General features: G+C 42.0%; 1 protein-coding gene across 1 annotated transcript in view; it reads left to right on the top strand.

The window, feature by feature from the left end:
- The window catches only part of JAK2 (Janus kinase 2), a 93,798-nt gene that overhangs the window by 66,403 nt on the left and 10,778 nt on the right, over positions 1–16,617 (top strand). Inside the window, exons 17-22 of the mRNA XM_019555155.1 lie at positions 706–856; positions 1,491–1,627; positions 3,041–3,230; positions 7,789–7,913; positions 13,783–13,955; positions 15,358–15,475. Of these exons, the coding sequence (XP_019410700.1) occupies positions 706–856; positions 1,491–1,627; positions 3,041–3,230; positions 7,789–7,913; positions 13,783–13,955; positions 15,358–15,475 (894 nt within the window). The remainder of the gene's footprint in view (positions 1–705; positions 857–1,490; positions 1,628–3,040; positions 3,231–7,788; positions 7,914–13,782; positions 13,956–15,357; positions 15,476–16,617) is intronic.

The following is a 16,617-nucleotide window of genomic DNA, read 5'->3' as shown; positions in this document are numbered from 1 at the left end:
AGGAGTATGTCAGGACCTCTACATCAGCAAAACATTCCTAATTCTCAGTTTGGTCTTTGCTTTATTATATTTTCTGATCACCCTTAAAGTGAATGTTTTAATGCTGTCATGTTAGGTCTTTCAGGTACTCCAAGGTCCAAATTGTGCATTGCAGGAGGACTTGTACCTGTATCACAAAAATAGAACATGGCATTAAAATTGTCCCATGATCTTTTCTTCCAAAAAAAATGTGTGCGTGTATATGCAGAGACATTTAATCCACCGCACCTGCCTTTTTGGAGGCTGACATGAGAGTCTCTTAAACACAAACCCAGCCTTTTTAGATGCTTTTGACAATTTTACATGTTCCCTTCACAAAGAGCCTGATCTCATCTTGGTTGCTATGCAGTCTTCTTCTAGTTCAATTAGCCAGCTCATAATGTAACAGGTTCCCAGAAGAGCCTTGGGATAGAGGAAGGGTTCTAAGAAACAAGCCCCTCCAACTCACCCACACTCTCCCTTAACCAGGAGGAGGTGTTTATAACTAGAGGAAGTAGACAAAGCTTTTTTAATGGCTCCATTCCAAACGGACTTCATAAAATTACCTGTGCAATGGAAAGACGTCATTCTTTTAACCCAGAAATGGCTGCTCTGCCACATACATTACATTTGTTATAAAGAGGAAGGTGTTAAATGCTAAGACATCTTTTATTTTTTTTATCATAGAAACTCCAGTTTTATGAAGATAGGCACCAGCTTCCTGCTCCAAACTGGACAGAACTTGCAAATCTTATAAACAACTGTATGGATTATGAGCCAGACTTCAGGCCCTCATTCAGGGCCATAATACGTGATCTTAACAGTTTGTTTACTCCAGGTAAACTTGTGAAGGAAAGAGAATGGACTACATGGTACTAGACAGATCAGCAACAACAGTCTTTTTTGTTATGTGGTCCTATAATGTCTGCTCAGTGCTATACTAAGTCCTGGTATCTGACTGGGCCTGAGAGCATTCCCATGCAGTAAATAATGAAGGCAGTGATGTTTTACTGTAGTCCTGCTCTCTTCGTGATGTACATTATACCAGTTGTCTTTGTACTTTCTCCCAATAATGGGATAAATAATATAAAACTTTCTACTTTCCCCCCAGATTTAGTCCCAGATTTGGTTATACCTTTCTGGATTTTGAATTTTTCCCTCTGTGGCAAAAGCTATGTTTTAAAAGAGCAAGGATTATGCTGCAAAAATACGTAAAGGGAAGTACTTAAGTCCAGGCTTGTCCTTAGTCATTTGTCTAGAGAAGTCAGTTTTGGAGATCAGGACTATCCAGAGTGTCACAGATTTCCTGACTTAATATCCCATTGTTTATGCACCAAAGTAGCACATGGAAACTAAGCATTAAGGAAACTTCTGACATTTTACAGTCTTCAGGGTAGGCCTGGAGATGGGGAGAATAACAGCATTGTAATAGTGGTTGCCCTTTCATCGTTTTCTTGGGGCTTTTTGCCTAGATTATGAGCTACTGACAGAAAGTGACATGTTGCCAAACATGCGAATTGGTGCTCTTGGATTCTCTGAGGCTTTTCAAGACCGTGACCCAACACAATTTGAAGAAAGACACCTTAAGTTCTTACAACAACTTGGCAAGGTAGGAAGTTTTGAACTGCTTTAATTGACTGGAATGAAATCACTATTAATTTTTCCCCTGCTGACCTGTCATACATTTTCTTTGAATCTTTGCTATTGAAATAGGTTGTATAAATGCAGTTCAAGTCAGACACAAGCATAATGACCACATTCCTTCCTTAATTGTTGGTCAAACACTGGATATGGTGCCATTGAAAAGAGCAGAGTAGAATTCTGGAATGGAGCTCTGATCTACACCTGCCATAGTGGTACTGAGGACTTAAATTTCATAAATGTGTTGTAAATACTGAGAGAGATTTTTTTTGTATTTGTTTTTATTTTTTATAGTTAGGAATAATTTTAAATTGTTAATTAGCTCTCTTAAATATGTTTTTGTATCTAAACAGATTTTGAATAAGGCAGCCATGTGCATGTGTTTTTTATGTGCAATCATGTCTTTATCAATGGCAGGCCCTGAAAGTTTGTGGAACCTATGTTGGGCTACACATTTAGCAAATCCCTGCAGACTGCCTGCCTGAAAGCACTGCTAGCTAGATGATGTGGTATAACTGCCAAAAGTCCAACTAAATGCACTTGCTTTTTAAGGACCATTCCTCATTATTTTTGTCACAGATTGACTTGCTGACCACACGGAATCAGAGACTTATGAATCCAAGCATAGCGTAAATGACACACTGCAGCCACATTGCAAACTTACTTCACCAGCATTGCCAACATTTGCAGATGGCTTGCAGAGAAATGCTGGGGAAAGAGTCTTTTTCTAGGAAGAGAAAGGTAGAGTAAATGAGTGAGGCAGGGATAGTTCTATGAAGAATTAGTGTGGGAGAAGAGGAAAGGAGTAGACAGTGGTAGGCAACAAGGAGACAAGCAAAGAAAATATAAACTGTCAGCAGGAGGAGAACAGATTAGAGACATGAGAGACAAAGACAACCAAAAAACAAGGAGGGCTGTGAGCAGGAGAAATTTAAAAAGGAAAAAAAAACAACAGGCTTGGTCTATAGATACAAAGTAAAAAAAATACAGTAACAGGGTAGGAAGAGGAGAAAATTACCAAGAGGCCACAAAGAAAGTGATCTTTTTAATGTTTTCCTACCCTGTCCCGCTCCTTTTCTTATGGGAAAGAATCATTTGACAGGGTAGCTTATCTCTCTCTGTATCTGTCTCTTTCTCTTACCCTTGCATTTTGGCTGCTTTTTTCCTTCCTGTCTGACCATCTGTTTTCCAAACCCTCACCTGACTGTCCTTGACGTTCACCAAAACAATCCCTTGCAATATCACTCACTCTTTCCCACACTGTTAGATGTTGTAGTTGTAAATCTTACCCTGCTTCACCTTGATGTAGGTACCTACAGAGGATGGGAAAGCTGATGTACTGTGGGATTTTTTTAGTTAAAATATTTATTTTATTGTCCAGGGTAATTTTGGCAGTGTTGAGATGTGCCGGTATGACCCACTCCAAGACAACACTGGCGAGGTGGTGGCTGTGAAAAAGCTACAGCACAGCACAGAAGAGCACCAGCGAGACTTTGAAAGGGAAATTGAAATCCTTAAATCCCTGCAGCATGAGAACATTGTTAAATACAAAGGAGTGTGCTATAGTGCTGGTAAGTAGTTGGCTTAACATGTCTTCCTTACTAACAATGCTTATTAAGCAAAACTAAGATGGCAGTCCATCAGAAGTCATCACTTTTCCAGTTATCAAAGGGTTTGAATTGGTGTTCATCATACAGCGTTCCTGTTCTAAATGGACTTGATTGCACACAGTCAGTCTGCTGCTCTGACTTTAATTTTCTGATTGCTTTTTTAAATGTTAACAAGACACAGTATGAGGAGTATGGACAATAGTTTGTGTAGCAAACCAGAAGTAATTCAATACAAATGCAGAAAATATACAGGTTTGGTCATTGTTTTTGGTGTTCTACAACATCCCACCAGAATGAAAGTCACCACTTCTTGGCTTTCTTCCAGGAAAGGAGAGTGTCTTGGAAATGGTTCTAAAAGCTTTTAAGTCCTGGAATGAAATCCTGGCTTTGTTAAAATCAATGGAAATGTTGTCATTGACTGCAGTAGGATTTGAGATGAAAAGCAGTTCCTGGTTTTAAACCCTTTACTTTCCAAAAAAATGAAGCTCTTAAAGCTGCTAAAATAGCTGACCAGCTTATAGGCAGCTGCCATCTTTTTATTTCCACTCTGAAAGAAGACAAGAGTTAAAAAACAAAAAATCAACAACACCCCTCCCCCCACCAAATTCTGTTTTATGTTGGGCACCCCAGCCAAGGTGTTAATCAAATACCACTCTAAACCAGTAACAGTCTCCTACTTCAGATGTTAAATGCCAGCAAATGCCTTGTTACAGGAGTGTAGGTTGTAGCCGTGTTGGTCTAAGGGCACAGGCAGACAAGGTTCTTTGCGTGAATCTGATATCTTTTATTAGACCAACTTAAATAGTTGGAAAACAATTATTAAGTAAGCTTCCGGGTTCAAAAACCCTTCATCTGGCTAAGGAAGTTTCAGCAGTTGGTGTGAGCTCTTCCTGGTTGGGATGAAAAGTAAAGAAGCCAGAGACTGGTCTGGCATGCATACAAGACAGGTTGTCAGTGAAAATGTAGATTGAGGAGTCAATGGGTGAGAGACAGGCCGGGGGGCGGGGAGGAGAAAGAAGGGGGATGAATAGTGGAGAGATACCTAGGGAGTCAGATGTCAGGCAGGTTATAGTGTGTCATAAATCCAATGTCTATAGTCCATGAGTTTTAGTGTCTAGGTGGCTGATGAAGTGGATTTCATTGGCTCGTCTCTGGGAAGTGTTTTGGAAGTTTCCTTTGAGGTTCAGGACTGAGAGATTGGAGAGAGAGTGGTTTTCTTGTGAGAAATGTGCCCTCACAGCTGTGGAGGCACGTTTCTCACAAGAAAACCACTCTCTCTCCAATCTCTCAGTCCTGAACCTCAAAGGAAACTTACAAAACACTTCCCAGAGACGAGCCTATGAGCTCCACTTCATCAGCCTCCTGGACACTAAAACTCATGGACTAAATATAGACATTGGATTTATGACGCATTATAACCTGCCTGACATCTGATTCCCTAGGTATCTCTCCACTATTCATCCCCCTTTTCTCTCTCTCCACACCCCCCCAGCCTGTCTCTCACCCACTGATTCCTCAGTCTACATTTTCACTGACAACCTGTCTTGTATGCATGCCAGACCAGTCTCTGGCTTCTTTACTTTTCATCCCAACCAGGAAAAGCTCACACCAACTGCTGAAACTTCCTTAGCCAGACAAAGGGTTTTTGAACCCGAAAGCTTGCTTAATAATTGTTTTCCAACTATTTAAGTTGGTCTAATAAAAGATATCAGATTCACGCAAAGAACCTTGTCAGCAAATGCCTTGGCATTCCTTAGCACTATAATCTGTCAACAGCTGCATATTATGTAGGTTCACACATTTGCATTTCTATTAATGTTGTTGGCTTAGGCAGATAAACACACGCTGCAGATCATCCTAAAAGAAAATGACTGGTGTTTTACTGACACATCATTCCATTAACAAATACAGAGGAGCTACATGAAAAGTTTATTATGCAGTAGTTTGATTAAGTGTCACATTGCAGCACCGTAACCATTTCATTTGGGGAATGGGAAATATGGAAGGCTATCTCCTTAATGAATACTGATTTTTACTGAAATTAGACTATAAATTCACTCTCTTTTCTCTAAATAATCAAAGTTAGGATTAGTTAGATTTTCTCTTACTTTCCATCTCAGCACATCCAAATTATTTTCCTGGGGCATACAGACTTTGAACAGCTGTATTGAGCTTGTCTGTGGCCTCTATCCTGCCCTACAAAGGAGTTGAGTCCTGTTTCCCATTTCAGTCTCCCAAGAGACATAAGATTAGCAATCTTCTAAAAGAAGGTAATAGTATACTGATTGCCTACTCGTTATTTGGACAGGAATTTTTCCTTCACATATGTACAGTTAGGTACGAAAAATTTTTCAGAGTTGTTTTCCCCTGAACCAATAGCTCAAGAGTAAGCAGTTATTTGGGCTGGAGGGCCACTTAATGAGTTTTGGTGAGTTGTTGAGGGCAGGATGAAGGGGGGAAACAGGCAGGGAGATGCCAGTTGATCCTATCGAGCCTTCAGAGGACCTAAAGAGGGAGGGTTGTAGGCCATGTAGGCCACTCTAGCTAGGGCCAAGCCAGGCTGCACAGTGTACAGGCATCTCTTCCCCTCCCCCTTCACCCAGCTTCCTGTTGGCGCTGCACAGTCCTGGCATCACGGCCACCAGGAGTTAGGCCCACATGGGACAAGGCTTAGTGCAACATGCTGACTAGCCATCACGTCCGCCTGCCACAATGAGCCGTTGCTGCTATGCCACACTGGAAAAGTCGGGGGTGGCTGCCCCAATCCAAGTCCCCCCACCCCCTGTGGTTGCCACAGACTCACCTTCTAGTGGCACTGCAGCAGCAGCAACTCATCACAGCAGGTGGGCAGGACAGCTACTTGGCATGCTACATCGCATCCTGTCCCATGCAGGCCCAGCTGCCGGCAGGTGCGGTGTCAGGACTGTGCAGTTGCAGCACCGACAGGAAGCTGGGGAAGGGAGGGAGAGGAGAGGATAGATGCAGGAGGGACAGAGGTATCTGTGTGTGACCCAGCCCAGCCCCAGCTGTGGCAGAGTGGAGTGGCATGGGGTGCAGCCCTCCCTCCTCAGGCTCTTGGCAGTAGCCAGTGGGCCGGAAAAGATCAGTTGGTGGGCCAGATATGGCCTGCAGGCTGTATTTTGCCTACCCCTACAAATAGAAACTATGTAATGCTGGGGGACATGATAATACTTCATGATGAAATGGACTGATCCAGGGTGGCAGTCTGAGCAGAAAAACTTGAGACATTAGTAGTTGTGAAATGAGCCAAAAGTAGTATTTGTAAAGCTCTGGCAGTGAATTTCCTGGGCTGACTATGTGCTATGTGAAGTAGAATTTCATTTGACTTTACATTAACTAGGGTTACCATATTTCCAGTTTTGAAAAAGAAGACACTTATGCAGGGGAGGGAGGTATATGACTGTGAGGAGGCAGGGATATACCCATGCCCTGCCTTTCCCCTGCCCCTCACTCCCAACCCACAGCCTCCTTGTCTCTGCTGATACCTCTCATTCTGGACCCACACTCCCCTGGCCCTGCCTGTGTCCCACGCTCCTGACCACAGTCCCTCACCCCCCTGATGCCCATCACTCCCAAGCCACAGCCCTCCCAGCCCTGTCACTACCCCTCACTCCTGACCCACAGCTCCTGCCCACCCCCGCCCTGCCAGTGTCCCTCACTTCCAACCTGCAGCCCTCTGCCAGTACCCCTCGCTCCTGACCTGCAGCCCCCTGCCCTTCCCAGCCCTGCTGCCCACACAGCTCCCTGCTGCCCCCAAAGAACCCTCCCACCCTTTTCCCCCACTTCCCCACCCTACTGCAGCCCCAAGTGCCAGCAGGCACCCACCCCCCTTGCATGCCAATCCACACATAGACACGCACTTACTTACCTGCTGGGGCGCATGCAGAGACATGTGATGCCCTAGTCTCCAATCGCTTTCCCCATTCTCCCCAGCCTCAAGCAGCTTCTTGCTGGGGCAAGCCGGCAAATGCTGTGAAAGCTGAGCAGAGCAAAATCCTGGACTTTGTGGGTATTGTAAAAAACTGCCCAGACAGAGATGGGAGGATGCAAAAAGAGGACATGTCTGGGAAAACCTGGATGTATGGTAACCCTACGTAACTAACTATTAGTTTCACAAACTGTCTCCTTTTTGGTGCATTGAATGAAACCAAGAGACTGGCTGGTTTTCATTACAGTCTGTCATCATTAGCAAGTGGTTTGTTGTTAGAGAAGAGTGTCATAACTTAGTTACAACATCACAGTTGTATAACCATCTTACTTCCTTTATAGACGGAAAATTTTATGTGATAAAAGATAATAAGACTGTTCTAGTTGCTCAGTCATGTAAGGAATGGATCTATGCATACTCTGACAGAGCAAGAGTCAAAGACCCTGCAGAGCAAAACATTTAACTATTAACAGCACTAGTTGCTATTTATCTTTGGCAATTTATAATTGTTTATGTTCCATAATTTTCTACTGAAAAATAAAACATTTAACCTGATACATATTTTAAAAGGACGCAGAAATCTGAGGTTGATAATGGAATATTTACCATATGGAAGTTTACGTGACTATCTCCAGAAACACAAGGAGAGACTGGATCATAAGAAACTTTTACTGTATACGTCTCAGATCTGCAAGGTAATAAAAGCCATGGATGCTATAAAACTTATTAGTAACAGTATTAGCAGTGCTTCCCTCTTCAGAATTTTTGTGTGATTGGTGAGACATGCCTGAGTCAGCAAATGTGTTCAGTTTTTTCACTCTTGATGCTAATTCACAACTTGTAAGTTGGGTTGAGTGGCTAGACATCCTGTTTCTTAGGGTGACTTTTTTAGCACGCTAATTCCCTCATTTAATTTTAACTTGTTTTCATGTAAGCTGCTCAAATGTGCTTTTTAATATTGGTTTTGAGCTTGTCTCTTAGCCTGTAAAAGTAAAGTTTATTGGGGTGGTAAAGCTCTGAGTAACAGCAGAGGGACTGAAGCTGATGTGTCTCTTGTCTCATCAGTTCTGCCTTCCTCCTGCTTGGAAGGATACCTTTTGCAAAAGTTAATGACATTCACTGACGTAGGCTTTCTTATCTTTGTAGATTTTTCAAAAGCTATAATGGCCCTATTACCATAATCCTGTTAAGAACATCAAAGAATGTTTTTAATTTAAAAACTAGCTTTGAATTGGATGGTTTTGGAGGAAAAAAATAGATACACATCCTGTTTTCATACGAGCCAGGTACAGAAGCAAGAATACCCAGTAGAAGTACTCCAACCTGCACTGTATTTTCTGGTTATCTTGTTATTTGGTACTGATATAAAGTTGGCTACAAAATGAGAAGTGAACACCCATCCAACCTTTGAGTACCATATGTCTGGTTACCTTGCTAACAGTTTTATAGGTGCCCTACCTTCACTGCATGATGGGTTCAGGATAGGAAACCTGACCATTTTTTAAGACATCACTGAATAACCAGTAACTCTTGAAAAATATAAAATATTTCATTAAACATTTAGAATATCTTTCTTTGTTAAAGTCTTTTTTAACCAAAGTGTGAAAATTAAACCTTTTCTTCTTCTAAAAAAGAAACCCTTAGAACTGTATAGTATTTGGATGTATGGGAATATTCCAGACTGCATTCTGGTTCTTTTGTCGTTAGTTTTTAGCTGTTGCTGCTCTGCTACCTGTTGCATTTTGCAGGTTTGCTTAAGGTTACAATGATTAAGTTTTGCTTCTGTTCCCTCCCCTGCAGGGTTTTAGTACTCTGCATTTTTCCACCCAGAAAAACAGGAAATGTTGTGGAATCCTATTTTGCAAGAAAAGTCCAATGTTTTAGCCTATGCTAGTCTAAAGTGCCATTTTAAAAAGAAAAAGGCTCAAAGAACTATTTTAAGTCTGCTATTTGTCAGCTTTTTGGCAGCCATTACTTTGTTTGACAGATGCACTCAACTCTGATTTATGATGACACTAAGGACTGACTGTCTGAGATATTTCAATCTACCAAAGCCAGGAAATAACAAATACTAATTTTTCTCCCCATCTTGACCCTACTGCCCTCCTTTCCCCCAGTTTTTCTCTTTGGTAATTTTAAATTTCCAATCATTTCTCTTTTATTTCATGCTTCTTTCATTGATTTTGTTTTTTCTTCCTCCATCAGGGACATAGGGACTTCTATTAGCCATCTCCCTTTTTCTGCTCTCTCTCTCTTGTCTGTATTTTAACACCTGTTTCTTTGCTCTCTTATCGTCTCTTCTCTCCTTCCCTTTTCCCCTTGAAAAGGGATCCTGGCCTGTATCTGACGCATTGCAAGTGTCCTGCTGTGAAAATCAGCACTCCAAGCGACATATAGCTGCTTGCGAACCTGTGACAGGTGATGATGCTTCTTTAGGTGCCAGTTAGTACAGCAGGGGTGCACTTTGCAGTGATAAGTTGCAGGAATCTGAATGCAGTTCTGAAGCACTAGCAGTCGAGGGACAGAGTGAGGGGTATATCTTCCCCCCTCTAGATCATTTTGGCAGGTTCTTGGAGTGTGTCTGCCTTCTCCTGAACTCACATTAGAACCATTTGACTATTATTATTATTATTATTACTATTAGTGGTAGTGATGGTGGTGGTGGTTGTTGTTATTTCCTACCCTGTTCTCAAACTTCATTTAAATACTTCACAAGCCTTTTGTGTTGGTTGACAACAAAGGGTATGCAAAAACCAAAGCTGTCTTCTGGGCCCTTGGGGACCCAGGCATGAGCACCTTAATGTTGAGGCAGCTGGAAATGTAAAGAGCAGGGCAGTAGGTAGGTAGTGGCAGTGCATAAGGCAGCACCAGCTGCTATGATGTGATGTCTATTATTTTTGCACTCCCGCCTGCCCCAGTCCCCAAGTTGGTGCCCCCAGGACTGCTGCCCAAGGAGACCCCCTCAGTTATGCTATTGCTAAAAACCACTCTTTGCTTTCCTTTTTTTGAGTTTCTAGCCAGTTCTCTCACAAAGGTAGCTTTGTACACATAGCAGCTGTTAACTGTTCATTAGGGCCAAGAAGAACAAGCACCTGAGGTTCATCTCAGTAGCAAGAAGCTTGAGGGAGGGATGGGCAGATTTACCCACACACAGGGTTTTTATATAAAACAAGTCTGTCAACTTCATAACTCAAGGGATTCTCTTCATAGCTTAAATCTGTGCTTGCTGGTGCAACAGTGGAGGGTGGAGTGGCAAGTTTTTTGCCAAAATGCTGCATCTGGATTGATGCCTATGTTGGGGCAGAAGCCACAAAAATCTCATTTTACTAACAGCCTCCTAGTCAGAAAAGAGGCTGAAATCTAGCCATGGTAGGCAGAGTTGTTATTCATGAATGGTATCTTGTTCCTAGTTGGTTGCTTAGTTTTGATTTTTGTTGTGTTTCAATTCTTCTAGTTTAAAAGTATATTTCATCAAAACCAAATAGTCATTGGAATTTTCAAAAATAGTTTTCCTGGCCTCTATTCTATTCCTCCCCTCATCACATTTTAATAAATGTTAATAATGCTGGGTCCTGTCCCCTGCAACATTTTTTTAGTCATTGGAATAAGACTGAAAGGTATTTAGTGAGAATGTTTGACTTCATTTGACAAAGCAGCACCTTGAAGTCTACATCTAATTACTGCTTTCCATTTAGGAGCAATGCTTCCAGCAGTCTTTTTTGTGGCATCTATAAACCCTACAAAAACATATGCTATACAGCTCTGATTTAGTATGTCTACACAGGTGCAAATCTACCCTGCCTTCATCAATGGGCAGATATGTACTATATGAAGTTATGTGCAAATAGCTAAGCAGGCCTATAAAACCCTCTGAGACTAATGTTGTTCAAAGTCAGGCATTGTTTTCAGCAGAAGGTTAGCAAGAAAAAAGGGGTAGTGTTTTCCATTTATAATATCGGAAACATTGGGAAATAGCAGTAATGCCCCGGGCCTGACTGAACATTCAGCAGAGCTGTGGAAGAAGTCCAGATCTAAGAGATGTTAAACCTCATACTCTCCAGAAGTAGCTGGAAAGCTAGTAGTTGTGAAGGAAACTACGTCATGGATTTTAGGGCAGAAGTGCCAACTAGGCAATTGTGAAGATGCAGTCCACAGAGCAGACAGGAAAGCTGAGTGTGACTGGGAATCAGGCCAGCCACAGGGTAAGGTACTGTATAGCAAGCACAATGTTGCCATCTAGTGGGTAGAAAGAAAATGAGGAAAAATCTGTTAAATAGGGGAAAGCCAAGGCAAAACCTGAGGCTCTGTTGTTGCTGAGGTTTCTTTGCTTGAAAATAGCCTTTGTAGAGGTTTAAGACCAATGCCAGAAAATTTGGTCAGTGGTAGACATTTTCTAGACGTATTTTTGGTTTTCATATGCCTTGGAGGAAAGAGGTTTCAATGTAGTCATGGGCCTTATGGTCTGCTCCATGCTTCTTCACTGTTACACGTGAGGAAGAACCCCCCAGGTTCTAAATCATGTGAATCCCCTCTGCCCAAACTAGATTTTCTCCTAGCTTTCTGGCTTAGATCCCTATTGCCACCTCATAGTACATCAGATGAAGGATGCAGCCAGTGTAACAAATGTGCTTGTTCCTGTAAGATCTGATATCTAAGGGTCAGCAACAGCATAAAAAAAGGCTTGGACATTAGTGTTTGTCCCATAGGTGGACCTCAGTTCAGAGTATGTGAGAGTGTGTAGGTTTTGTTGATTTGTGCCACTGGCTGGGGTAGCGTGGATGCTAAGGTGCACAGTTAACAGCCCAGAGGTCACAAGTTGGAGGCCATAGCAGAAGCAACCTCAGCACAGCCTGTCAGATTCCAATCCTTCAACAAGATTAGCAGTATGGAGAGACCAAAGAGTCTAGGCCTATTCAGTTTAGAAAAGAGATGCTTGAGGGGGCCATGATAAGGGTCTACAAAATACTAAATGATGAAGGGAAAGTAAATAGGGATTTATCATTTGACTCTCTCTTACAGTATAAGAACTAGGGTCACAAAATGGAACTAGTAGGTAGTACATTTAAAGCTAACAAAAGGCAGTTCTTTTTCACATGGAACATAATTGAAGTGTGGAACTCATCGCCACCAGATGTTGTGGAAGCTGACAGTTTGGCTAGATTCAAAAAAGAATCGGACACATTCTTGGAAGAAAGGGGCATCAGTAGCTATTGAGCATGGGAGTTAGGGATACAACCTCTGAATCAGAGGGCTCCTACAGACGTGTGGAGAGCCTTCTTCAACACACTGGAAATCCAGCATATCAGAGCAGACTCAGTTAATCAAGTCTACTGGAGCACAGAAATTGAGGCACTCTGGCAGCCTTCTGCGTCATGTGCATCTGTGTCCCCCACACTGCATATGACGCTGAAAAAATGGTGGCATGTTTGATGAGCTTTAGTTCAAAGCACTCCGCTGCCATTTTTTCAACATGGGGACACACAGGGACACTGATACACATGACATGTGGGTGCTTTTAATTAGCACGGCCTGCTAATTAAAGTGCTCAGGGCTGCATCCCAGAGCACATGTAAAAATGCCCAGAACTTCCTAGACCTTAAATGCTGGAGGCTACAAGTCAAAGGAACAGCGAGGTAAAAACCCTGGCCATACCCAATTCACTTTCTCTTTCAGTATGCCTTCTCTGCCCCTCTGTGACTGGGCAAGATGGACCTATGGTCTGACCCAGTAAATGACAGTCCTTATGTTCTAACGTTGTAGGGCTCAAAAAGGATAATGACACAGTTTGACAGAGCAAGCTAAGGTGAGAAGGGAAGAGCAGAGCTAAGACTGAAATTGCTAGCCATTAAGATTGGCATTCAAGTAGTTGGTGAAATGGTGGTATTTTAGTTGGTTTCTGAGAAACTTAACCTCACTTTTGTCCTTCTGCTAATGGCTTGAAGGCTACAAATGTTGGCTGCTTCCAGACATTAAGAAAAAACAAAAAATGGTACTTCAGTTTGACCCAGCTTGCCTAATATCTGAATAGAACAGGTGCTTCAGCAGGGCTTTTTTGGCACTTTTATCTAATAGCTGATTGAATCAGCTATTAGATAAAAATGCCAAAATGCCCCACTGAAGCACATGATTTATACAGACACTGCAGAGCCAGGTTGAACTAATGCACTACCTCCTCTAGTAGAGCACTATTTTGTTTTGTTTTTTTCCATGTCTGTTAGCAGCCATCATGTATTTGGCCCAATAAAATAGGGTAGCTACATCTTTTAATAAAAGAGAAGTAAACTTTCTGATCTGTAAGAGGAATTTATTCCAGCTGGGGAAGGTCCGCTGCACTTGGAAACATTAAAAAACCCTATCCAAGGGAGATGGCAAGTTTTCTACATGAGCATCTGTACTTTCTGTGTTTAGGTTACTCTTTTTCTGAGTCAAATTCAGTACTATAAAAAAAAGCTTGGTTTGGCATCAAAATTGCAGCCACCTGTTCCAGTGAAAAATTTGGTCCCTAATTGCTATTAATTTTTCAGCCTAATTATTTTAATGTGTGTTTCTGATCTCTACTCTTAGGGCATGGAGTATCTGGGCACAAAAAGGTATGTTCACCGAGATCTGGCAACAAGAAATATCTTAGTGGAGAATGAGAACAGAGTTAAAATTGGAGACTTTGGATTGACAAAAGTCTTGCCACAAGACAAAGAATACTACAAAGTAAAAGAGCCTGGGGAAAGCCCGATATTTTGGTAAGTTCCCTTTCGCTGCATGAAACCAGGGCAAATGTTTGCAACTGTACTGAGAAATGGATAAGTTTTCATATTGTGGGATCTCTAAAACCTAAAGGCCATTCCTTGGATTCAAAACATAGCCCTGATTGTAAGTACAAGATTTCAGTCACAGTGAGCGTGTCTACACATGCACCGGACTATGGACTTATTACTGCTCAGTCATTTAGTACTTACTTAAGCAAGTACTAAATGACTGCGCAGTAATTGGCATTACTACACAGTCCCAACGCCACAAGTTTTTTCCTGAGCTACTGCACAGTAACATTGGTGTCACAGTTCATGCCCTCTGACATTGTTGTTGTAGTAATGAGCTAGTAACGTAGCGTCTTGTGTAGATGCGCCCAGTATAGAATAGTTACTGTATGTAAATGTAGGTATTTTAAGCGGGGGGATTGTTCAGATGAGGGGTCAGCTGTGCATAGCATATCCAAATTAGGTCCAAGTCATAGGCGAAGTAGGTCCAGAGTCCTCAGGATAACACTTTGTCCACCAAATGTTTAAAGAAGTAGTAATATAGATGCAGTGTCCCCCTTTTAACTGGGGAAGAGAAAAGTGCTGAAGGCTGGGTATAGTCTGCTAGAGAATTCCCTCTGTGTTATATAGGAAGCTGCTTGATACTGTAGTACTATGGAGATGGGGACAGTAGGGGATCTGAAGACAGAGAAATCTTTGTGCAAAAGAACTTACATACGTACCCTTTTGAGCACTGGACCTGCTGTTTGTGTGAATGACACTTGTCAGCTCTTAGCACTTTAAGTTGTTACTCTCTTAAAAAGAAGAAGAAAAATTTAAAATATAGTGGACAGCATGCATAGAAATTAGATCCTTATGACGGGAATATTTAGATGGCACCAGAGGTGCGTTAGGCATTGAAGCGACTAGAAAGACCCTCTGACTTGAATGGAATTTGACTTGGGCTTTTTGTATATGACATGGTGTTTCTTTGTTTGTGTTTCAATTCCATCATGCTACGTATTAGAAGAATACCTGTAATGTAAGTGAGACAGTTGATAAGCATTCCTGAGTACAGCTTTATAGAAACAGAAATAAGATAGATAATTTTAAGAAGAAAAAAATTGTAACTTTCAATGATGAAATAAAAAGGTATTAATGTCCATAAGCATGCAGTAAAGAAAATCTGTTTATGAAAAATGTCCTAGGTGTATCAAATTAAGACTTCTTATTTCTACATAAAAACTGCCATTTACTGGGTCAGATCATAGGTCTATCTTGCTGAGTATCCTGTGTTACACAGGGGCAGAAATTGGATGCTGAAAGGGAGGGAACGGGTACAGATTTGATGCTGAATAATGTCCTATGTTTCCTTTATTAACTGGACCAACTTTTCTATGTGAAACAGGTATGCTCCTGAATCATTGACAGAAAGCAAGTTTTCTGTGGCATCAGATGTATGGAGCTTTGGTGTGGTCCTGTATGAACTCTTCACGTATATTGAAAAGAGTAAAAGTCCTCCAGTGGTCAGTGCATAGTTATGAGTTTTTTGGATTTCCTATTTTAAATTTAACTAAAGATTTTAATTCTATGTAATCTGTAGTTGTTATATTGCCCTTTTAATGCTTACAAGTGGGTTTTCATGATGCAGCATCCACCTCTAGACAGGAATGTAGTAAAAAATAGTACTAGCAAAGCATAAAATATTGATCCGATATAGGAAATTGTCAGATATGCTGTAATTCATAACTGTGCTAGAATTCATAACTGTGTCTGAAGCATTTTTAAAACATGCTTATGCCTGACTCTTCCTCTCAAACTGCACATGAAAATCTTGAGTATTACAAATGCATCCTAACATTATATACATCTATTTCTAACACAGTTAAAAACCCAAGGCATCAACTATGCAGGCACTTATGCACCTAGTTGATTTGAGATGGAAAGCTCCTGCAAAGAAAGTTAACTTTGTAGATTGGGCCCCATGTCAAGAGACTGTTAAAGGTTCATAGGCATTAGGACTTGAAGTTACCTTGGGAGATCATCAAGTCCAGCTCCCTGCCCCAAGGGCAGGAAGTCAGCTGGGGTCAAAGGATCTCAGCAAGATAAGCATCCAAATGCTTCTTCAAGGAGTCCAGAGAAGGTGCATGCACCACCTCTGGAGGGGGCCTATTCCAGGCCTTAGGGGCTCAGACAGTAAAGAAGTTTGTGACCATTGGTCCTTGTCATCCCATGGGGTGGTCTGGTGCACAGACATTCCCCCAGATCCTGATGCACACCTCATATGTACTTATAGGTTCCCACAAGGTCTCCCCTGCGCCTGTACTTTTCCGGGCTGAAGAGCCCCATGGCTCTCAGCCTCTCTTCATAAGGCCTGTTCTCCTGTCCTCTGATCATGTGCGTGGCTCTTCTCTGGACTCTCTCAAGCTTCTCCAATCCTTCCTGAGTTGTGGAGCCCAGAATTGGATGCAGTACTCCAGCTGTGGCCTCACCAAGGCTGAGTACAGTAGGAGGATGACATCCCGGGATTTGCTTGAGAAGCATCTATGGATCCAGCTGCGACATCGCATTGGTGTCTCATGTTCATCTTGTGGTCAGTTATGACCCCCAAAATCCAGAAATGCCAGAAGGAAGCTTCACCTCTTAGAACAGTGTGTGCAAGCGGAGT

Source organism: Crocodylus porosus, unplaced genomic scaffold, assembly GCF_001723895.1.
Source record: "Crocodylus porosus isolate Cpor-Errol unplaced genomic scaffold, CroPor_comp1, whole genome shotgun sequence".
NCBI lineage: Eukaryota > Metazoa > Chordata > Crocodylia > Crocodylidae > Crocodylus > Crocodylus porosus.
Note: the sequence above shows the minus strand (reverse complement) of the source record. Positions and strands in the feature narration are given on the sequence as shown.